This window comes from Eucyclogobius newberryi, unplaced genomic scaffold (assembly GCF_026437365.1).
Source record: "Eucyclogobius newberryi isolate DKJ021-1_F unplaced genomic scaffold, fEucNew1.0.hap1 SCAF_12, whole genome shotgun sequence".
Classification (NCBI taxonomy): domain Eukaryota; kingdom Metazoa; phylum Chordata; class Actinopteri; order Gobiiformes; family Gobiidae; genus Eucyclogobius; species Eucyclogobius newberryi.
The window spans coordinates 31,654,991-31,679,480 of NW_027315746.1; the positions used below are offsets into that span (position 1 = coordinate 31,654,991).

The window sequence follows — 24,490 nt, forward strand, 5'->3', positions numbered from 1 at the left end:
GATGTCCTCTGTCTTCTGGCCCCTTCATGTGTCCCTACTCTTCTGCAGATGTCCTCTGTCTTCTGGCCCCTTCATGTGTCCCTACTCTTCTGCAGATCTCCTCTGTCATCTGGCCCCTTCATGTGTCCATACTCTTCTGCACATGTCAAACACAAACCAGCGCAAATTATTTTGGCCGTATCAACTATCAACACATAGATTGTAATCGTCTCAAAGTTGTAATAACTTACCCCACAGTCCAGTCTCCTCTGATCCTCCTCCAGGCTCGGTCCTTCTTGTATTCCACCAAAGACACGGCATTGTGTTGACACACCGCACATCGTCTGCCATTGTTGTGGTGCCGGTTCTTCGGGAAATGTGTACGTACATCACCGGAGCGTCATCTCTGATTGGCTTCTGTCCCCGCCGCGCCGCAGAAAAGCTCAAAATTCTGAACTTATTTGCGGCGAACCGTTTTGATGCATTGAAGCTTATTCGCCCGTCAAAGCGTCTCGAGAGGAAACCGCAAAAGCGTGCCCGCCTCGCCGCGCTCCACGGCGAATCGCGCCGCAATTAAGCGGAAACCGCGCCGCAAAAACGCAGGAGGTGCTCGACGTGCGTTTACATAGACTTTGAATGTAAACTGGACGCTTTTGCCGCACCGGTCTGAACGAACCATAACTCTTCAGTGTAACAGCAGAGCGTGGGTCTTTGTGGGTTTTACGCTAAATAGCCAAAATGCGTTGACTTGTCACAAAGTTAGTTTGCATCACTCTGGAAAAAAATATGTCAGATTGTCGCCAAGGAAACGTTTCCATCCAAAGTCTTGGAGCCGAGCACACCAGCTGGTCGTAAATTAAGTCGGTCCTAACTCTTATGCCAGGCTTCTCTACGTCCGAGTGCATCAGCTCAAATTAAAGCCTAGAAGACAGGTTCTCTAATTATAAATTACAAGACAGCAAGTACTCACTTGGACAGATCAGGAACCTCAGGTAAAAACACAGGTCATAGTGTAATAAAATATGACCATGACCGAGTGAAGCTGCTGTGAACTCTGACTGTGTCCACACCAATGTGACTGAACACACCCCTGGTCCAGATGAAACCTTTAGAAATCACCCATGATATATGCAAAGGAATGGGAAGAGCACTTACACATACTGTACATATACACAGCAAAGAGATATTTTGTATTTGAGTTACCTACATTAACTGTCATTGTAATTTGACTGCATATTGCTGAAAGATGTTCCTCATGTCTACAAAAAAGGTGACATGAAGTGACTTCCATGTGGAAACAATAACATAGTCCAATCTAAAGATGTTTTTTTGTTTAATGTAATTCACTTCATCATTTGCGTGGGACATTGTTGGAAGACCATTTTCTCCAAATGCATTTTTCTCTCACAGAGACAAAGATCAGCCCTAAAAGTAGCACTCTTCTTGCGGTCGGCGCAATTGATGACAGCGCAGGGTGGGGAATTCTAAATAAGAGGCGTGATTATGCCAAAATAAAGTAAAGCATAATGAGGGCGTGGTCTGGTGCATTCTGTGAAAGGCTAATAAATAATAAACTTCAAAACTAGCGTTAATATAGGGGATGTTTATGAGTTCATGTTTCGCCTAAAACACGATCCGCACACAGGACGGAGTGCCGGGACACTCGTGATTAGTGAGGGTTGGGCCCGGGACCAGAAATTCTCATTTAATTACGGTGCAGGTTTTGACAAGTGTTCAAATGCTGACCGCGTCTCGTATGTACGCGCTCCATCATGTGCAATTCATGTGCAATAACTGTCGTGTCCAATTACTGTCATGTGCAATTACTGTCGTGATCACATGCAATGGTATTTATTTATTCATTTATTTTTATCTTTATTATTTTTCCCCTCCATCCCTTGTTGGGAAATGTTTATAAGAGATCTTCTATTGAGAGTGTTTTTCTGTTCTTTTCCTCTGTATCTACCTGCGTTGCAACAATGAAATTTCCCCATGTGTGGACAATAAAGGATTATCTTATCTTATCTGTATCATTGCTATTTGGAGCATCTAAATTCACTTCCTCGTTTGGGTCATTTCTTTGTGAATATGTGACTGATTGTAATAAAACAAGCATTTGTAGCATACAGAGAACACGTATACAAAGTTACCACTGTCACCTCTCTCCACGATCTCTCAACTGAGCTGTCTGTGATAATACTGTCCATAGCGACGGCGTGGAAACAGTTGTTGGGGATCATGGGGGCGGAGTCTAGAGGAGTTTGGCAGCGTCGCTTCTTATAAAGGGGCCTGACCAGACTGGACCGTGCAGACTGACAGAGAGGAACATATATTTGGAAAATATCACTGTCACATCACATTTACCCAAAATCCTTGTCCCAGTCTGGGTAAAGCCTGACAGCACAACAGGAGGTCCGCACATAAGCTCAGACTGAGCTGACCACAGTGTGTGCTCTGTTCTCGTGCCCTCCGGACCACGCAGCATCCCACCGAGCACTCAGGTCTGCTTAAATTGGCAGAAATTCCTCTTGAGGACTCGGCATTGAGCAAAACAAAAGAAGGTGATTTTTGATATGGGGAGGTCTTTAGGGCAGGTTTGTTAACCTAGTCTTGGCAGGAAGCGTTGTGTTTTCTCTAGCTAACAGCAGCTTCACCAAACCACTCAGTGTGAATATGTAAAGATGGACACACGTCGGATCTTGCCTAGTTTTTCCTCCCTTTTCATTTTTAAAAGAACTCTCCAAACTGTATTAATAATTTGTATTTATTTTTTTATTTATTATTTATTTATACAGGGAAGACCCAATGAGAAAAGCTCTCTTTTTCGTGGGTACCCTGTTAAAAACTAAATACAATTTAAACAAACACAGACAAACAAGCAAAAACTCTCCAAATAAAATGGTAATCAAACATCCAATAAAACAAATCAATAAAATTAACAAATACATAAAAACACACTTACACATAGGCGCGTCGCGCTAATAAACAAACGCATGTGTGTGTTGTATCAGTCCGCACGGGGGAGTGGCATGTGCACTTTCGCCTGCGTTCTCAAATCGCCGAAAAATCGTCCATTACGCCTTTAATACTTATAAACAAACAAAAGGCAGTGCTGTTCTCTTCTTGCATCCAATGATTTCCATTCTACTTTAGAATATAATTCACAGAAGTGAGTTCTGTATTCTTCTCCTGTAATGAACCTTACAGCAGAATGAAACATTTCAGAGGTTTTAACACTGTTGCTGTAGATTGCATATATGTAATCAAGAACTGAGAGAAATGTAGCCTGGATTAACAGTTTTCTACAATTAAGAGGAAAACACGTTTTATTTCTAAATAAATATCCAGAATCAATCCAGATGTTCAATCATATTACCATCAAGAGTAAGAATAGATTTTTTAGTGCCACAATTTGGTTGAATGGAGTGAAAATCCACATCATCAGGATACAAGTGGAAGCTGATGCTGTGTTTCAGAATATGTCCAATTGGGTTTATATAAATTGTAAATAACAGTGGTCCAAGGACGGACCTTTGGGGAACAACTTTGTTAAGATATGAACATTCAGATTGAAAGCCATCAGCAGAAACAGCTTGAGCTCTGTTCGTAAGGTAATCTGCAAACCCCTTTTTAGAATTTGTATCGAACCCAAAAACATCCAGACGATCCAAAAGAATGAACTCTACAACACTCAAACTTTTTTCACCGAGGGCCACAAAAAACCTCAAAATGTTGATTTTTTGCATTTGTCATAGTTTTGATGCCTCCACACCTTTAATAAGACTTGGAACATTAATATTAGGTTGCTATACCATCAAAATGCTTCAATCTCTCCAATTTTACAGTAAAAAGTACTACTTTTTGTTGTTTGGACCAACTTGGCAAAAATTGGTCTGAGGGCCGCATTTGGCCCTCAGGCCTTAGTTTGTACATGCCTGCTCTACAGAATCAAAGGCCTTTGACAAATCAACAAAAACAGTAGCATATTCTTCATGATTGTCCAATGCAATACTTAGGTAGCAGTTGTGATAGTACTATGTGTATTCAAACTGGTTACTTCTCCTAGAGTTTTGCTTGGCAGGATAATTTGGAGATTGGGTGGAAATTATTTAAATATTTTTTCTGGCCTCCTTTTATGCAAAGGGAGAACAAAAGCAGGTTTCCATAGTAATGAGATATTTTCAGTGTGAATTGTGATTAAAAACATAGGTAAATAATTTACTATTAGTGGGGCTGATAACAAAAGTAATCTAGGTTCGAAGGTGTCAGCTCCAATGGACTTTTTAAAAAAAAAATCTATAGCAACATATTTAATACTTCAGACAGTGTAAAGGGCTTAAGGGAAAAGAATCGATCATTAGGTCTATTCTCAAGTATTTGGGTAACCGTAATAGATGGAGAATCATCATTAAAAACATTTCCAGAGCCAGGAAAGTGCTGATTAAACGCATCCCAAATAGCATATAATTTGATTTGGTAAAAGAGTGAGCAGAATTTTGTAATTAGGATTTTTCCGTTTGACAAAGTTTTTCAGAATTGCTCTGTGATTCTGTGAAGGTATTTACGTAGTAATGTGATATACGGCGGTCTGCAGATTTGAACCTGCCGCATTTAAATGAGACTTTCTTAGCCCGACCTGCCCCACGACTCAAAAGACAACCCGTGCATCACTACTTTCTGTATAAATAGCTCATGTTACAACATAACACTTAAGCACAAGCTCAGGAGCAGATGAACCAGATGTGAAGACACAGACACAGGTAAATCAGCTCACAGTAATCAAGGACAGAGATAGGGACAGATATGTTGTGTTTTCTGTTTGTTAAGCTTCAAAATTCTGTGTGTCTCCACGACCCTCCGCATATTTTATTCAGGAGCGCTGTATTACCTGAAAATTATGGTAGCTCTGTAGTTTGTTGCTTGAGATAATGTCCAATAGTGTTTTTTTAATTGGTCATTACAAAAGTTTTTTAGACTGTCAGTTTTGGACAATAAATCGATGTACTTGTCAACTTAAACAAGTAATTTGGAATTATCAAGAGTGGAAAGGAAGGTAAAGAAGTCCTCTAGTTCACCAAACAGTGGGAAATAAAACCCTACTACTATTACTTTTCCAATATTGCTTTTATCCAAACTCACCTCAAGTAGGGATGCGTACCGCTACGACGGACCGGATCTGGACTTGTAAAAACGTTTCGGTTCAGGTCCAAAAAAAACAAAACCCCAGTGATTCGGTTCTGGACTCATAAAAAAATCTAGCACTCACGTATTATATCCTTTTCGTTCTAGAATCTAGACTAGCTGCGTGCGTCGTCACGTGTTAAAGGGGCGGGGTCAGCGTGGTTTTGTCTGGGTCTTTGGTCTGGATGTAAATATGAATGAAATAACTTAAGTGTTATGTTGTGGTGTGATGTATTTGGCATTAAGAAAATACTAAGTCAAAGTAATATTGCTTAATTGCTGCATTCATTAATTAGGCCCGAGCCCCAGCAGGGCGGAGGGCCTATTGCTCCCTGCCTTCGGCAGCGTTGCAACTGTCTGACCAAACATGCGGGCCGCCCCTGGCAAGTACAGTGAACTAGCCCATGCCGAAGGCATGGATCATGCATACTTACTCCTGCTATGACAGAAATAGTCTCATTTGACCCCCTGAACTCATTTGACCCCCTGAACATTAATCTAATTTGACCCCCTGAACATGCTCAAAAACTCACCAAACTTTACCCAAAATTCAGAATCGGCGAAAAATTTTGTTTTTTCTGGGCCATTTTTTTTTTTCGTTAAAAAATGGCGCGACAGCGCCACCGACAAAAGTCAAAATACACCCCCGCAGTCAACTTTGTCGTAGAGCTACGAAATTCGGAACACGCATTCCTCTTGTGAGGACAACAAACAAATATTATTGTGGCCACGCCCCCAGACTTACCCTATGCCCGCCATCTTCTTTTGAAAATGAAAACACGCTGTGTTAGCCATTTTGTTCACGTCAAACTTTGACGAACTCCTCCTAGGGCGTTTTGCCCACCGACTTCAAAATCGGCTGACGTCCTCTGGACAAGTGGGGCATCTAAAGTTATTCAATTTTTTGAGATGCCTTTTACGGTCTGTGTGCGGCGCAGCCGCAAAGTTGGACAACTTATTTTGGGATATTGCAGATCTAAAAATTGCTCCCATTTGATCAAAACAAGTCCGATTAGGACCAAATTTGAATCAGTTGTTAAACTTTCTAGTTTGGACCAGTTTATGATGACAAAATTGAAATGGGCGCGATAGCGCCCCCTACAGAGTGACCTTTACATTAACATTGAAGGTCAAAAATTTGTTTTACCAAAATTTTCTAAACTTTACCCAAAATTCTATTTTGGCGTACCGATCAAAAAAGCCAATCAGACAAATGCCTTAATTTTTACGGCGTAGTCGTAGCGATGACAGAAACCTCCCATGTTATCTCGATGGGAAAACCGCAAGATCTCTCGAATATCCACATTTTTCTGTTTCACACTTTAACGAACTCCTCCTAGGGCGTTTTGCCCACCGACCTCAAAATCGGTGTACGTCCTCTAGACAAGTGGGGCATCTAAAGTTATTCAAATTTTAAGGATAACATTTACGGTCTCTGTGCGGCGGAGCCACAAACTTTACCCAGAATTTGGACTATTTGGCCTTCAGAGTGGCCTATAAACAATAGAGTTTTTCCAAATGACATAACATTTTGCACACAATTCTCATTTGCCATCCCCAAAATAAAAGTATGGGAGCCAAAGTCATATTTTGTACAGCGTAGCCGTATCGATGACAGAAACGTCCCATGTTATTCCTATGGGGAAACCGCAAAAGCTCTAAAATGACCACATTTTTACGCTTCACACTCTAACGAACTCCTCCTAGGGCGATTGTCCGATCAAGTTCATATTTGGGGAAAATCATCTACACAAGCGGGGCATCAAAAGTTATCCATATTTATATTCTAAGTGCTACGGTCTCTGTGCGGCGGCGCAGCAAATTTAACTGACACTTGTGTTCATTTGCACTGGATTGGCCATGTCCAATGTGTCGCCGTCTGTCAAGTTCTTTTTTAATTCAACACACAATAAGGGCGCCATCTTTATCAAGTCGAAAGCGCAGAGTCGGAAGGCCGGCGGCCCGCGAGGGCCGTTGGATGCCGCTTGCGACTTTAATTGGAGTTTATATTTTGTAATAGTATTTTGTATTTGTATTCAATAGTTGTTAAATATGGTCTGGTGTTTAATGCTGCTAATATGATGTATTATTTTAAATTGTTGTGTAAAATATTTTCAAATTCTACTTTTGATACTGCTAAGTTGATGCTTTATAGTGATTCAAGTTGACTTTTATGCTAGTTTTTGTAACTGTTATTTTACACTGTTATTTGTCTATTTGAAGGTTTTTACCTGACTTTTGATAAGATAAGATACGATAATCCTTTATTGTCCACACATGGGGAAATTTAATTGTTGCAACGCAGTTAGATATAGAGGAAAAGAACAGATCACTTATAGGAAGTTTGAAAAACACTCTCAATAGAAGATCTCTTGTAAACAAAAACTCCTATAGACAAAACCTCCCATTTCCCAACAAGGGATGGAGGGGGAAAATAATAAAGTTAAGGCTGAGCAAAATAATATGTCTGTTTGCCGTAACCCGACCGACCTGTTTTGAAACTAGCCGACTGAAAAAAAAAAATCTGCATTTTGTTGAAAAAACGTCTAAATCTTTTATTTTTCAATTATTTCGCCTACTCACCGACTCTGGCTCTTCCTGTACAGTGCGTCTGTGTTGTGAGTCCAGTCCAGTTTGTGGTTCAGATGAACACCCAGGTACTTGTATGAGTCCACTGTCCCGTCCCTGGATGTTCACTGGTGAGGGGGCAGTGGGGTGGCGTCTGCCACCACCATCTCCTTGGTCTTCCCCGCGTTGATGAGTAGGTGGTTCCGCTGACACCAGTCCACAAAGTCCTGCGCCAGTCCTCTGTACTCCGCATCATCGTCGTCCATGATGAGTCCGATGATGGCAGAGTCGTCAGAGAACTTCTGCAGGACACAGCTGTCCGTGTCGTGTCTAAGGTCTGCAGTGTAGAGGGTGAAGAGAAAGGGCGCGAGGACGGTGCCCTGGGGCGCCCCCACACTGCAGGTCCGAGTGTCAGACACACAGTCCCGTGCTCTCACAAACTGGGGTCGGTCTGTGAGGTAGTCCAGGATCCACTCTGCCAGGTCATACTCCACACCAGCCGTCTCCAGCTTGTCCCTCAGGAGCAGCGGCTGGAATGGTTTTGAAGGCGCTGGAAAGATCGAAGAACAGGATCCTCACAGAGCTGCCAGGCTTTTCCAGGTGAGAGAGAGAGGCGGTGCAGCAGGGAGATGACGGCGTCCTCCACTCCGATGCCAGGCCGATATGCAAACTGCAGCGGGTCCATGGCTGAGCCCACGGTGGAGCGGAGGTGGTCCAGGACTAGCCGCTCCAGTGTCTTCATCAGATGGGACGTGAGAGCCACCGGCCTGAAGTTGTTGAGGTCTTTGGCGCGCGGTGTCTTGGGCACAGGTACCAGACAGGAGGTCTTCCAGACCTGTGGTACCACCCTCAGCTTCAGGCTCATGTTGAAGACATGCTCCATAACTCCACACAGTTCATCTGCGCAGGACTTAAGGAGCCTGGGGCTGATGCCGTCAGGTCCTGCTGCCTTCCTCACTTTAATCCTGTTCAGCTCACTCACTGCTGTGACAGTCAGTGGTTGGCAGGGGGACTGTGTGCTGGGGGGAAGGGTGAGTCCAGGCGAAGTGGGGAGCTGATGGTCCGGGGCAGAGAAGTGAAGAGGAATGGATGCAGGGCATTGTCCAGCTGTGGAAAAGGGAGCATGCAGTGGATGCCAATGGATCTGCAAAATTAAAGAGTGGAAATGTGTCTAAGGCAAAACATTGTATCAGGTGAAACAGCTGCTTTGACCCTTGACCCAGACGGACTCTGTCAACAATACTCAACATGCTCTTGCTCCTCAAGTAAAACACATGAATGTGTGCTAACTGTTAGTTAAGCTATAGTTTAGCAGCTAGCTAGTAGCTTGTGATTTGTAAGTTGTAACTTCTGTTAAAAACAGTGAATAAACCAGACAAGTTGAGTTTATTTCTCTCTGCAGTTAAGCCTTGTGTTTAATAGTCGTCCTTGTTCAAGTGTCTTCAACTTAATTTAGCCAAGTTGCTTGTGTTATGCTGTTGTAACATTATGCAAATATGGCATGGTTCAGGTCCGGACTCATTAGGTCCGGACCTGAACCTAAACCTCTGGATTCGAATCCGGACTTTAACCTGAACGTGGGTTTAGGTATGCATTCCTAACCTGAAGGGCTATAAATTAAACTCTTTGACTTGGAGACTTTAGTATTTAAAGATAGAGTAAATAAATAATGATGTATTACGGACTGAATGTAATTTGTGGAGTAAAATACTGGATAAAAGGACCTGAATGAGAATACTGCAGTTTAACTTTAGCTCCTGTGTTTGAATCCTGCTCCTCTGTGTCCATTACTCTGTCAGCCCCTGATACTCTGCTTTATTGGCTGTTGCTGTAGCAGTGATGTTTAATGGTTATGATATCACAGATACCATACTGACACCACACAGGGGCCTTAAAACATTGAAGGGTAGACAGTGTTCTTGCTGAGGCGTTTTAGCATGGCGGGCTGCCATGCCCAGCATTCCTCGCACGGCGCCCGAGCACTCTTCTGGATCTCCCTGGCTGAGAGCTAAACGTTTGACCTGTGTGTGGGACTCCATCACATGTCGTTGCTCTCCAAACAGACTGTGACGCTCTCTTAAAGCCTCTCACTGTTGAAGTGGATATGCTGTAGAGGTGACTGTGTTCTCAGCCCGTCACAAGACTGGTCTCTCACAAAGCGCATTAACACTTTGAAGGGACCCTCCTGACGTCATGACTCGGGACACACTGCATGCTCCTGGGAATGGATGCTTTGGAATTTTCAGGGAATTCGTGGCAGCTCGCCTTACAGCAAGAAGGTCGGAGGTTTGACCCCTAGGCCAGACAGGGCCTTTCGGTTTTGCATGTTTCTCCCTGTGTCTGGGTGGGTGGTTTCCCACCCCCATCAACTTAAAACATGCATAGCAGGTAAAAATCTTGACCAAGCTGAGCTCAAGCTCTGGAGCTGAGCTCCCCAAATGTATCCACTAAATCAAAAACAGTGGATACATTTCCCTAAAGGGACAATAAACGATAATCTAATCTACTCTAGGGCAGCGCCCCCTGTTAATTGGTTTGTTTATAGTGTGAAAACACATTAGGATGCTGACTCTTCACATAGGACAACCCGAGGACCTCTGAGTTTGCTGAAATATAGAAGGTAACATTAGGGGTAATTTTTACAGACATGGACAATTTGCACTTATTAATTAATTTAATTGAGGTCTCAGTTTACCTTAGGAGAACCTTATTGAGATTCAAAATGTCTTTTTCTAGAGTGTTCTGTTTAAAAACAGGAAACAACAATTCTAATAATTAAACTGCATTGTCCCTTCAAGTGAAATTTGTCTTGGGCACTTAGTGCCAGGTGCAATGTCTGCTTTTTTATTTCAAAAGATGGAAAAATACTATTACTGGCCTCAAAACTGTACCTGTAACCTGAGTTTCACAGGAGTATAAATTGTGGTAAAGTTTGTAATATACAAATTAAAAACTATTGTGAGCTCAACATTTTTGCAAGTACAATCCAATAGTAAATGTGTTTAACCCAGGCTCTGATATCACACTGAGTGCTTTTTCTTGACAAAACCACCATCATTTTTCATATTTTGTTATAATCTGAGGTTAATTCCAGTTAATTCTCATTAAAAGCACATTATGTGCTACATCATTTTGCCTCCATTTTATAATTAATATTTTTTTTTTCACACACTTAGGGTGCTTTCACACAAACTTCAGGATTTTCCTGTTTGGTTTGGTCCAAAATCCAGGTCTGAATGTTTCCACAGACCGTGGTCTGGCCTGTGCAGAGTGAGTGTGAAAGTTCATACTCTGGACCAAATCCAGGAAGTGACAGACCCTTGACCATGCACGAGTGAACGTTAGGAAGATGGAGCCCAAACATGAAGAGAAATGAGACAGAGAGCCTGAAGTGGTTATAAACTACAGTAAAGTTCCATATTGTGCCGCTTTGGCACTGCAGAGTGCTACGCAGAGCTGTCCAATTAGCCAAGTTAGGCTACTCGACAAAATAATTCCAAACCAATCTGCCAAATTACAGCCTGCTCCCGGTTTGATTTCACCTTCCCAGAGCTAAAGGTGCTAAAATGTTGCATCTTTACACAGCCAACAAACCAAAATGAGCCTTGTACCAACACATGCTAATATCAGAACAAACATATACACTAAATAAATTAAATTAAATTTATTTTTGTAACGCCCAAAATCACAACTGCAGTTGCCTCGGAGGGCGACAGTGAAAAACATATAAACAATGTTCATATGGACATGGCAATGTCCCAGCATCCAGTGTCCTGAGATAAATGTCCCAAGCACCCTTAGACTTGTCCTCCCTTGTCCTTAGACCCTCCTTCTCGGCCAGGAAAAACTACAAAACCTCCTTGGGAAAAAGTAGAACCCTGGAGGAGTTCGACAGAGAAGGAGAGATCCGACTCCCTCAGACGGACAAGCGGACGCGAGATAGACAATGGAGCTGAACCCACTCAGGAGGAGAACCAGTTCTGAATGAGATTGAGAATGAGTGGAATGAAAGATAGATGAGAGGCTAGTCTGATTTAAGATGGTTCCTGAAGATCAAAGACAAAGAATTGGGGCGATTGTCAAAGTTCGGTGCAGAATGTCACGATGGATTGAGGAGCACGCTGAGAGATTTTTCTTCTGAGAACGAAAGAGGGAATCTGAGATTATTGAGCATCCTAGTGCCCGGTGACTGCTCTGGAGAGAGACAGCTTCCCGGTGCCCGGCAACAGTTCGTGGGAGAGAAAGCGTCACAGTGCCAGCTGTTTGTGTTGCACCGAATCACCAGGACAAGTTCCTATGCCTGTAAATTTAGTTTATCGACAAATGGCAATAAACCCCTATTCTGATTCTGAGACCCAGTTGAGGACGCGGAAAAGGCTCGAGTAGGATGTGGGATGAATGAGGAAGGGGTCAAATGGATGGATGAATGGGAGGTTCCCGGGAGGTTCACGGGAGAGGCGCGTGCGGAGGAGATTATGGTGTTCGGAGGCTTTGGAATCACGCGGCGTGTGCGCACGGCGTAGAGTTGAGGCGAGTCCTCTGGGGAACGTGACTACTGGGGACACAACCGACTGAAAGTTCAGACTGGGAACAGGTCAGAATAATATAGAAAATGACAACAAGAGATGCTGGGATAGGCATGTATAAGTAGGGCTTCTGGATAATTAGAGGTGTGGTTAAAGAGTGGAGGTGTGGTTGCTGGAGGAGCAAGAGGTTGAGGCGTGGTCCGGCTCCCGAACTCCAGTTGACGATTAACATCTCCAACTATACATATTTTGTCCTTGACAATGTATCGATCCTTTGCTTCGCTGTACTATTATCATATTCACGATGATGCTACTCCCATCATCACAGTAAAAAGAGCAGTTTGGTTTTTGGGGAGAAAAAATACAGGAAAATGCAGGAAATGGCATCTCTTCTGTACAACATTTCTTGGGGGATGACCCTCAAACCCCCTTTTATCTCTTTGCACACATGGCCTTGATGTCACATTATGTTCCTCATCTTCTAATCTAGTGGAAGGTTAACATTAGACACACAGAACCATTCAAATGAGAATAATGACTAAATATAAATTGCCAGAGGACACTGTAGTGGGTGAGTAATAGTGAGAGTTATTTCTGGATAAGGATGTCAAGAATATTAGGTTAGTCAATCTTCGTGATTATTACATTTTTTTTTTTTAAATGCTAAGAATCAAAATACAATAATCATGAAGTTGAGTATTTTCAGTTCAATCTATAGTCCAAAATAGACATAAATGTAAATATTTGTTTTTTCTGCCTGCTATTGTCATAACTAACTTTATTTTGTCTTTCAGAAAATCAGTTTTGTAAAGCTGGTCACAAACTTGAGAAATAGTAACACTGCAGACCGCGTGAAAGAAAGAAAATTAAAGCTTCTCTGTTTGATCTCAATCAATCTCAAGGTCTCAATAATTATGAATAATTTTCAAATACTAACCTTTTATATTGTGACATCCTTATTTCTGGAGTGTGTTTAGGGTGGTCCTGGGGGAGAGAAGGGAAGACCTGTCTGTACCTGCCTCAACCCAATAACAGAGGTCCCCCCAGGGACACAGCTCATCAGCCTCTGTTACAGTAACCTCCAGCAGCTGGGGCCCCTCACAGAGTGTGTGTGCATAATGTGTATTTGTGTGTGGAGGTCTGTGCCACATTGTGCCAACTAAAATCTGTACTAGAGATGTCAAGATGATTTGGTAATCAATAATATTGATTATTCAGTCGATACTATAATTGAACTAGAAATTAAAAATAGTCATGACAATTTGGAAGCAACATTGTGTTTTTAAAAAAAATCTGTATATAGTTAAATAGAATACATTTAAATATTAAGTTATTTGTTATCTGTCGGTTTTTGTCACATTAGCTTCATTTCATGAAGTCATGCCGACTTTTCAATTTTATTAAGGAAAAGTTGTTGTTTGAGCACAGCAAAACTTTAAATATATATCTCAGGTCTTAAATCTTTAAATATATATATATATATATATATATATATATATATATATATATATATATATATATATATATATATATATATATCAAAAAAGAGATCTAAAAACCTTTTAAATGTACTAACTAACATTTCCACGTCTGTGTAGTTATCTGTAGTCATCTGTAGTTATCTGTTCACCTGAACTGACACACCACAAAATACAAACAAATGTGGAGCGTTTAAGGGGGTTAAGTTTCCCCTCAGGCCTTGAAAATATAGAATAAGTGCATGAGCCACAGTGTTCCATCAAACCAAACTCTTTTGTCAAATTGTGGGCCAAATATTATGTACAAAATAAAACAATAAAAGAATAAGAAATACATAGCTTTTTTACAGCCTAGTAATAGTTGTGGAGACTGTTGCACAAATGTGCAGCAGGTGAGATACTGAGTCCATATTCATGCAGCAGCAGGAACAAGAGCATGGACTTTTGATGTGATTTCTGATGTGAATTGTTGATATCACAGACATGTTTCTGGTCAAACTCAATATGAGCTTGCTATTTTCATAGTTTAAGTTGATCTTAGTGACAAATGATTCATGTAGTCACTCAAATGAGGTCATTGTGTTTGTGTTCACAGTCACATTAGTGTGGACACAGTCATATTCATACTTTATTACACTCTGACCTGTGTTTTTACCTGTGGCTCCTGATCTGTCCAGGTTTGTAGAGGATGTTTTCCTCAGAGCAACATCACAGAAGTTAGTTTTCTTGTTAGCTCCACTTTTAGCACAGCTCTAACATCCACAAAACAGTCTCCTTTCTTTCTTCCACGTGTTTCCAAAACCAGACGACTCTTTCCTAGCTCAGACCTCTGCTCTGAGGTGCGTAAAGTGCGCAAACGCGCATCTTACTTCCCTCAGCACTTCTCCCTCGGCAGTACACACGGCAGTGAAAAGACGCGTGGGGGAGGGGCGGCCACCAGCGGCATTGTGGGACGTGTAGTTTTAGCGATAAAAACGGTTACGGATGTAACTACATTTCTATGAACGAAAAAAACAAAAAAAACAAAATTTAATTTTTTAAATAAAATATGAATTCAAAATATTCGGCGGGCCGGATTAAAACGTTTGGCGGGCCGGATCTGGCCCACGGGCCGGATGTTTGACACCCCTGGTATAGATGGTAATATTTTTCTGCTTGTGTTGACAATATGGTTTGTTGTATATGTTGACTGTGCAGGAGATGGAACAACGCTGAAGCCTGAGTAAAACCTTTGAAATGAGAGTGAATGCTAGGCCACCGTCTCTCACAGGTCATAGCTCAGGCTGTTCTCTTCCTCGGTGTAAACACTAGTGTGTTTTTCCGTCCTCTTTGGTGAAAATAATGTAATTATCTTGATGTTTTGTGTTTCTCTCTCGTAGGTGGCAGCTCAGACCGTTCTATTCCTCTGCGTGAACACTGCAGGTGTGTTCATCAGTTACCTGTCTGACCGCGCTCAGAGACAGGCTTTTCTGGAGACACGGCGCTGCATCGAGGCTCGACTGCGGCTGGAGACTGAGAACCAGAGACAGGTCAGTGTAATGGGCCAGTTCTGGGCTGGTTCATTCTCATCTTTTGGCGGATTTTTCTTAGTTTAGTTTCAAAACGTTCTCTCTGCAGTGTATTAACTGATTTGTCTATATACAGTGAGTATTTGAAAACACTGTGTGTTTTGAAAGTTCTCAATAGAAATTGTGGAGGCGTCTGGAATTTTCATCATAAGTACATTTCTACTGGGAGAGACAGAATCGAATAAAAAAATCCAGAAATCACGTATACATTTTAAACAATTTATTTGTATGTTATTGCTGCAAATAATTATTTGAACATCTGCCAATTAGTAAGAATTCTGGCTCTCAAAGACCTGTTAGTCTGCCTTTAAAAAGTCCACCTCTTCTCTACTTATTAATCTAAATTAGTAGCACCAGTTTGGGCTTGCTAGCTGCATAACGACACCTGTCCACGCCGCAATCAGTCAGACTCCACCTACTGCCATGGGCATGACCAGAGAGCTGTCAAAAAAAAACAGAGACAAAATTAAAGTCCTCCACATGGCTAGAAAGGGCTACGGGGCAATAGGGGAAAAGCTTGGTGAAAAAAGATTTTCCCCAACTGCCCCAATTGGTGTTGGAGAAATTTTTAGAAAATATGAATGACAAATGACACCAAAATAGAGCTTTTTGGTATAAATTCCACTCGCTGTGTTTGGAGGAAGAAAAAGGATGAGTACCATCCCAAGCACACCATCCCTACTCTGAAGCATGGGAGTGGAAACATCATGCTTTGGGAGTGCATTCCTGCACAGGGGACAGGACAACTGCACTGTTTTAAAAAGAGAATTAATGGTACTGCAAGATTTTGGGCAACAACCTCCTTCCCTCAGTCAGAGCATTGAAGATGGGTCGTGGCTGGGTCTTCCAACATGACAATGACCCGAAGCACACAGCCAGGAGAACCAAGAAGCATATCAAGGATCCGGAGTGGCCTAGCCAGTCTCCAGACCAAAATTTAACACTGAAACTCTGTGTTGTTCAGCAACAACCCCAAAACCTGACAGATCTAGAGAAGCCCTGTTTGGAGGAGCGGGCTACATGAGCAACTGACATCACCCAAACATAACTACCGGTGATGTTCTCTAATTAATCTAAATTGTCCCAGAATTATGCTTTTCAATCATGCCGCCGATTTCAACAATTCACAAAAAGATGTTTGTATTCATTCCAAGTAAACGGGAAACTATTTCCAGTTTAGCCATAGCTTTTTCTGTATTAATTCACTTCTCTGCAAAGCCTTTAAACAGGAGGTTTTTTATAAGTTGTTTCGTGGGCCCGCCAATGTCAAAAAACGGAGATCCGCAGTTGTTTAGACCAAAACCTCAATAAAAATGTATTCTGCACCAGCAACTCCGACACCGAGTTAGATCACTTCAGAACATCAGAAGGGTTCTTTAGGGTCCATCACCTCTCGGGGACCGGCGTTGCGCTGGCCTGGACCTGAGTATCTCCGAGCCATGAACGGAGATGCTCTCTGTCCATGAAGTGATCCACCTGTGGGCCTGGCCATCGGCGGAGCCAGCGCCTGGCTTTGGGGCTTGAGCCCCTGATGTTTTTTCAAAAGCCCCGGATGTCTTTGAGTCGTAATTTTCTGATTTTAAGAATTGTTAAAACGCACTAGTGAGTTTGGTGCAACAGGTAAAGCATTGGGTTTGGGACCCGGGCTTGAATCCTGCAGTGGCTTAATTTTAATCATGTCTTTTTTTCATATGTATATGTATGTAATATATATTTATTTTTATTCCGTCCTCCCCTCTTTAAAAATGGCAAGGAAAGTCCATGAAACAACTTATTAAAAAACTCTCACCTTACTCCACATTTTGACCTCATCTTTTGATAATCAGAAGTTTAAATTCCTGATAAAAAAAATCTATTTTCTATATTTTTTAGCTCAAAGTTCAGAAAAAGGTTTATTGCCATCGTCAATGAACAGAATTCACTACATAGGAACTTGCTTTGGTGATTCGGTGCAACATAAAACAATGAACAATGATAAAATGAGCAAAAAAATTAGGTAACATATCACCATAAACATGCAAAAAAAAAACATTCAGCTGGTCTAAAAATCTTACGAAAAAATACTTTTACTTATACTTTTCAGTCCAGTTTCTCAAATGTAGCTTAGTAAAATTTCTTAAGTAAAGTACAGCCACCTAAATATTCTACTTACAGTAATACAGTACTTTTATTTTGTTATGTTCCACGATTGTCTTTATCCAATCAATCCATCTTCTTCTACTTATTCGGGGCCGGGTCGCAGGGGCAGCAGTCTAAACAGGGACTTCCAGACATCCCACTCCCCAGACACTTCCTCCAACTCACCAAGGCGTTCCCAGGCCAGCCAAGAGACATAGTCCCTCTAGCGTGTCCTGGGTCTTCCTGGTGGGGCATGTCTGAAACACCTCCCCAGGCCCAGGATCCATCCAGAACAGATGACCGAGCCACCTCAGCTGAAGGAGCAGCGTTTCTACTCCAAGCTCATCCCGTGTGACTGAGCTCCCTACCCTATCTCTAAGGAAGCGCCACCATGCGGAGGAAACTCATTTCGACCGCTTGTATCCGCGATCTTGTCCTTTCAGTCATTACCCAATGCTCATGACCATAGGTGAGGGTAGGAACAAAGATTGACCGGAAAATCAAGAGCTTTGTCTTTTGACCCAGCGACCGCATCTCTGCAGACGCTGCACTGAGAGAGAGAGAGAGCAAGCGTGAGAAAAAGAGAGGGAGAGAGAGGGGATGCAATGGAAAGACGCTAATCCCAGTCCAAATTAAGATCTAATGCGAAGCAATTTTAAAAATGGTTGTAACACAAGGTAATGTTTGATTTTATTTGTCAATCACAACTTGCCTTTAATGCCCTGACCACACGCCACTGCTTAAGACTGATCCAAAGTGAACCAGTGGAAGTGTGGCCAAAATGTTTGTGACTTGTGAGCAGCACCAAATCTCTCCAGTGACGTTTTCCAAGCTTGTCCAGCTGTCAAAAGCCTGTTATCATCATTAGTGTCATCACTGTTAGGCTGATGTGTCCCATGTGGGTTACACAGAGACAGAGTGATTGTATTGGACAGAACAAACGTGGCTGTTGTGTCTAATGTGGGCAATAAGGCAGCAACCACACACATTGATCCTCACACACAGACTGACCACGGCTATCGACCCTGCTCACTGTCCTCCCAATGTCTCAGAGTGCCCCGGGCTCAGCAGGTGATCAGGTCCCACTAATGCTATAGCCACTTCAATGCAGCACACTCAGATCAATGAAGATATAGAGTACAAAGTAACAAACCATGACTTTCTGCTCTACATAACTTCAAATGGAGTAAAAACCCAGAATTCAGACTCAACTCCATTATTGTTCGCTGTCAGACATAAAAACACATACAATTTGACTATTCCAATCGAACTAAATTGTACTCTAATAACGGTTATTCACTACTGTGTCCAGTATGTCTGAATATTAAATCTGACAAAATAGATGACAGAAAACGACAGAAATGCTTTCCCTTCTCAAACATTTATGTTACACTGCAACTAGTTCATTTTTTTTTATGCCTTTATGGCCTCACTACAGACTCAGGGGGACATATTTTGCCCCCGGAGGTAGCGTTAACGTGAGCCTTTTCTAGGGGGTGGGGCCAGAGCGCTGGAGGCGACCGAGAGAGTGACCTCCTGTGGGAAGTGTTTGCAGTTATGCTGCATATACAGGCAGTGAAAGAAGTGGGCAATTTTCTGTTTCTCAATTTGTTCCCATCATTGAAAAACAAAACTAGAAAATAAATACAAATAAGATATAAAAGTATAAAAGTTTTTCTTTTTTTTTTACCATAGTGTTTTTACCATATTAAAGGCGGTATGGACGATTTTTTGGCGATTTGAGAACGCAGGCGGAAGTGCGCATGCACACTCCCCCGTGCGGACTGATACAACACACACGTGCGTTTGTTTATTAGCGCAACGGAGCGCATTGCATCGCTCGTCTCCCGTAGATTTCGGTCCACTTCTGCGTCAGCTCGAACTGTCTTTCTCCGTCTTCATTTTGCCCCGTACACTGAGGGAACTATATTATGATAGATCCATGCGCTTAGGCACGCGGAAACGTGGGGACGAGCCTACCGCGGCTGCAGGTGAGCGGTGGGTGCGTTTTATGATTGATACGTGGCAGGACAAATGATTTATCCACGCCACGAGGAAATATGATAAAAAATTTGCTGAAAAAAATCGTCCATACCACCTTTAAGGAGAATCATCTGAAGAGCTTTGGTGATTTGAAAGAATCCTTTGGCCTTTGGCTTGGAGAAACAAGACTTTTATAGGCATTTTCAAATAAGGAGTTATTATAACCAAGAAATCAAAAAGACTGATGACCATTATAGCCTTTTGACTGAAACATTAATTGAAGCTTATAAATCTAAATTTTCGAGGGGATTAATATCCCCTCGAAGAAATAGATTTAGATGAAGAGTGGGAAAGTATATGTACATCTCACTGGAGAACCACAGGATCACATGAGGGAATTCTGTTGGAAAAGTGTGCCTCGTGTCTTCATAAGCCCATGTCAAAGTGCCCATTACTCACAGGGAAATGCAGACTGTTGGAGAGTATGTGGCAGCAGGAGGCAAATCACTATCATGTGTTTTGTGATTGTCCAGTTGTTCACAAGTATTGGACTGAGATCAACAAAGCCCTAGAGACAATTTATGACATCAACATTCCAATGGATTTTAGAACTATGTAGTTGGGCCTCAGAACTCCTGCCATGGACATAATTTGCAGCTATCTCTGAAGCATCCTCCTAGCAGCAGAAAAAAAGGCCCTTAAAAAAATTACATATATATTGTATATATATAATATTGTATGTATATATATATCAAATCAAATCAAATCAAATCAATTTATTTTTGTAAGGCCCAAAATCACAACAACAGTTGCCTCTGAGGGCCACAGGGAGAAATGAATCAACAATGTCTGTGGTGGCGATGAAGTCAGACAATGTCTGTGGTGGCGAGGGACGATGTCCCAGGGTCCTCTGTCCTTAGACTCTCCTTCTCGGCCAGGAAAAACTGCAAAAAAACCTCTTTGGGAAAAAAGCGTAGAAACCTGGAGGAGTTCCAGTGAAGGAGAGATCCGACTCTCACAGACGGACAGGATATATATATATATATATATATATATATATATGTATATATATATAGGCCTTTTTTAATTAACTAGTATAATTAAAGTAGTTTTAACTATTCCCGCACACGTTCATTTTACTAGCTTTAGTGCTCATGCTTGCATTTTTCTCAGTGCACAGTGTTAAACTCCAGATCTGATATGAACCAGAAACCAGTTGAAAACATGTACAAAAGCCAGGCTCCATGGCCCAAGTGTTGTGAGTTTGAATCATGGCTCTGACAATTTTCTGCATGTCCTCGCTTTTTCTCTCTAATCCCCATTTCATGCTCAACTGCCTTGTCTAATAAAGCTTACGGGCAAAAAAATCTTTAAAAAAGAAAAGAAAACATCTACAAATTGAGTTTCAACATCAAACTATATTGCCCTTGTGGGTTGTACACTGTAGCTCTTTCAGAACACTGTCATTTGACAGCAGAGCCTCATTATGTGTGCTGGAGAGCTCTCTGGTCCTCTCCTCATTCTCACACACACACACACACACACACACATGCGCCTACTGTCTGACTCATTCCACACATTCTCACAAACTCAAAAACACAAAGCTTGAGTGGGGACTATAGGAGGATAATTTAATTTTAAGGGATACAACATAGCAATTTGTTTTCCCCTAAAGTATAACATAAACTTTTGTGACAAAATCAGACCATGGTGCGCTGTCTGCATCTCATTTTACAATAACAATTTCACTTCAAAAAGTGTGGTTTTTCCTTTGCCTAAAACTTTGCCTATTACATTCACTTCAAATTATAAATCAAATTTTACGTGAAGACAGTTACTCTTACACTTACTTTTATTTGAGAAGTAGTTTCCCCAAATAATATTTTACTCTTAATTTGAAGTGCCAAAGGACAGACTCAAGGAGTGGTAGAAGAAACACAAATGTTCATATTTCATGTTGATGTCATGTCAACATTCTTACTTTTGTCACTTAGATTTACTCTCAGAAGGAAAAAGGAACCAACACTTTTACGCAAGTAAGAGCAATATATTATTCAAGTAGGCCCTCTGGCCTCCCTGGGCTCAGAGCTGTTCTGTGGGCTGGTATGATGTCACGTGGCCTGAGCAAGATTTGAGCCAGGACATCATCTTCCCTGTTGATGAAAGCAGAGACGCCTAGTCCAGGATCATGAGCAGGTTTAGACGAGGGCCAAGGACGTGTGCCTATAGCCCACGGCATCAGAAAACTTCCTCCACAGATTGTTTATTGGTTGGGTTTACATTTCAAAAGTATTGGGTCTTTATGGAACTAACATAAGTATGTAACATAAGTTAGGTGGGCCAATAAAAACAGTTACATTAACAGTTAAATTAAAATAAAAGTCCCACTTGGTCAATTTCCAAATGAAGTCCATTTGTCTAACGTTTGTTACCATGTCAATCCAGTCATTTATTGTTTCCTTTCTTTGTGATGGCCTTTTTTCCTGCCGCCAAAAGTACATTCCAAAGGTAACCATTTATTGTGTCCAAGGCAGGAGTGAACAGCTCATCCAATCTGCAGGAGCACACTCACTAAAGATATTGTAACTTTTCTCCAAATGCATTGTTCTCATAGACATAGAGATCAGCTCTCAAAGCACACACACACACACACACACACACACACACAATAAAATCAACAAAGGGAGAAAAAGCTAAATGAACTGCAAGAAAAACTAAAATTGCTGGAGGTAATTCATGCCATGTAGGGGAGTCCTCAAAAGCTACACGAAGTCAAAAAGATAATAGGAGAAATGAATGACTTGACCTCATAAGAAATAGTTAAGAAAATGCTCTTTACCAAACAAAGACATTATGAGAGTGGATCAAAATGTTCAAAATTATTGTCCTGGAAACTTAGAAAACAACAAGCTCAAAGAACAATTTTTAAAATACTGGACAGGCGAAGTAATGCAATCTTAACCAATAAAGCCCAAATTTAATCAGCACCTGAATCCTTCTATAGAAAAAAAAATCAGGATATAAAGAGGATTACAGACATTTCTTTCTGGACACTCTCAATTTGCCTGTTATGTCAGAAGAACAAAAAAGAATAGGATCTGAAATAGCAGTGTTGCAAATACAAGGTGCAATCAAAAGATTAAAGAATAATAAATCTCCAGGGAGCGATGGGTTCACCTCAGAGTGGTATAAAGCTCTAAAAGAAATCTGTTTGCTTTCAACAATGTTTTAACTGGGCAAAAACTCAAATCCCTCCTTGTTGAAAAGAAGCCATCATATCTCTAATACCTAGGGAAGGACCAACTTGACTGCGGCTCATATAGACCCATTTCTATTCTGAATGTGGTCTGTCTTATATACACCTCAATTATGTCCAAAAGAATAGAACAAATTCTCCCAAATGAAATCCCCAATGATCAGCCAGGATTTATTAACAGACAACAGATGCAAGATGACATAAGACAATCCCGTTACATATTGACCCATATACAACAACAACAACAACAACAAAGCTTCAGTTTAGTTTCAAAATATAAGTGACAACTTAATTGTATAAAAATATTGGGGCTCTTTACGATGGTCCAACATCAAGAATAAATCACCTGACAGACTCTGGAAAGAGGGTTAAGAGGCTGTGTCTGGTCCCCCTGCTGTTTGCTTTGTATATGGAACCACTAGTCAAATATATTAGAGATTCAAAAATAATTTATGGTGTCTCCCCGCCACCTTAAGACACTGTGCAGGAGAACTGACCCCCATCTTCACAAACATTTTTAACACCTCCCTGGAGTCAAGTCATGTCCCTGCCTGCTTCACGTTGTCCATAATTGTCCCTGTCCCCAAGAAGCCCCGGATCACTGGATTTCATGAATGCAGATTTCAGCGCCACGGGCCTGTAGTCATTAAGTCATTTGAACGCCTGGTCTTGCCCCACCTCAAGTCCTTCACCTCCCCCTGCTGGACCCCCTGCAGTTAGCCTACAGAGCCAACAGGTCTGTGGACAACGCCATCAACCTGGCACTCCACTTCATCTTGCAGCATCTGGACTCCCGGGAACCTATGCCAGGATCCTATTTGTGGACTTCAGCTCTGCATGCAACACCATCTTTCCTGCTCTGCTCCAGGACAAGCTCTCCCAGCTCAACGTGCCTGACTCCACCTGCAGGTAGATCACTGATGGATCGGAGGCAGTGCATGCGGCTGAGGAAGAATATCTCAAACACTTGACTATCAGCACAGGAACACAACAGGGCTGTGTACTTTCTCCACTGTTCTTCTCCCTGTACACAAACTGCTGCACCTCCAGCCATGACTCCGTCAAACTGATCAAGTTTGCGGACGAAAACGCCCTCACCATGCTCATCTTGGACAGTGATGAGTCTGCCTACAGGAGGGAGGTGGACCGGCTGGTGTCCTGGTGCACCGGTAACAAGCCTCAATGCCCAGAAGACAGTGGCGATGATCGTCTCTCTGCACCATCCTCACCCAGGACCTCAAGTGGGAGCACACCATCAGCTCCTTTATCAAGAAGGCCCAGCAAAGGATTTTCTTCCTGTGGCAGCTGAGGAAGGCCAAGCTGCCAGCGCAGATTATAGTGCAGGTTTCATCATTGAGTCCATTCTCACCTTCTCCATCACCGTGTGGTACACAGCCAGGGACAAACAAGGACTACAGCACATTGTGTGCTCTGCTGAGAAGGTGATTGGCTGCAGACTTCAATCTCTTCAGAACCTGTACCCTCCCAGATTCTGGGACGTGCAGGTTGGATCACAGCTGACCCTTCTCACCCTGGACACAGACTATTTGAGCCACTCCCCGACCGCCACGCGATGTCGCAGAGACTTGTCAGCCAAGACAGTCCTACAACATCCAGAGACTTTAGGTACTCAGGGCGGATCTCATCCACTCCCGGAGCCCTGCCACTGAGGAGTTTGTGATGTGATGCAGTTTCTTCAAAATATTGGTCTGATGTCTGGATACAGATTTTATGCTTTTTCAGGAGAACTGACCATAAGTCACGTGGACTGGTCAGAGGTCCTGAGAAGGAAGTTGGTAATTCCTTGTCCATTATGTAGAACATTATAGGCAA

General features: G+C 42.1%; 1 protein-coding gene across 2 annotated transcripts in view; it reads left to right on the forward strand.

The window, feature by feature from the left end:
• adcy8 (adenylate cyclase 8 (brain)) overlaps positions 1 to 24,490 on the forward strand; it is a 169,956-nt gene that overhangs the window by 75,679 nt on the left and 69,787 nt on the right. For both annotated transcript variants that reach the window (XM_072441912.1, XM_072441913.1), the window contains exon 3: positions 15,112 to 15,261. In XM_072441912.1, the coding sequence (XP_072298013.1) occupies positions 15,112 to 15,261 (150 nt within the window). The remainder of the gene's footprint in view (positions 1 to 15,111; positions 15,262 to 24,490) is intronic.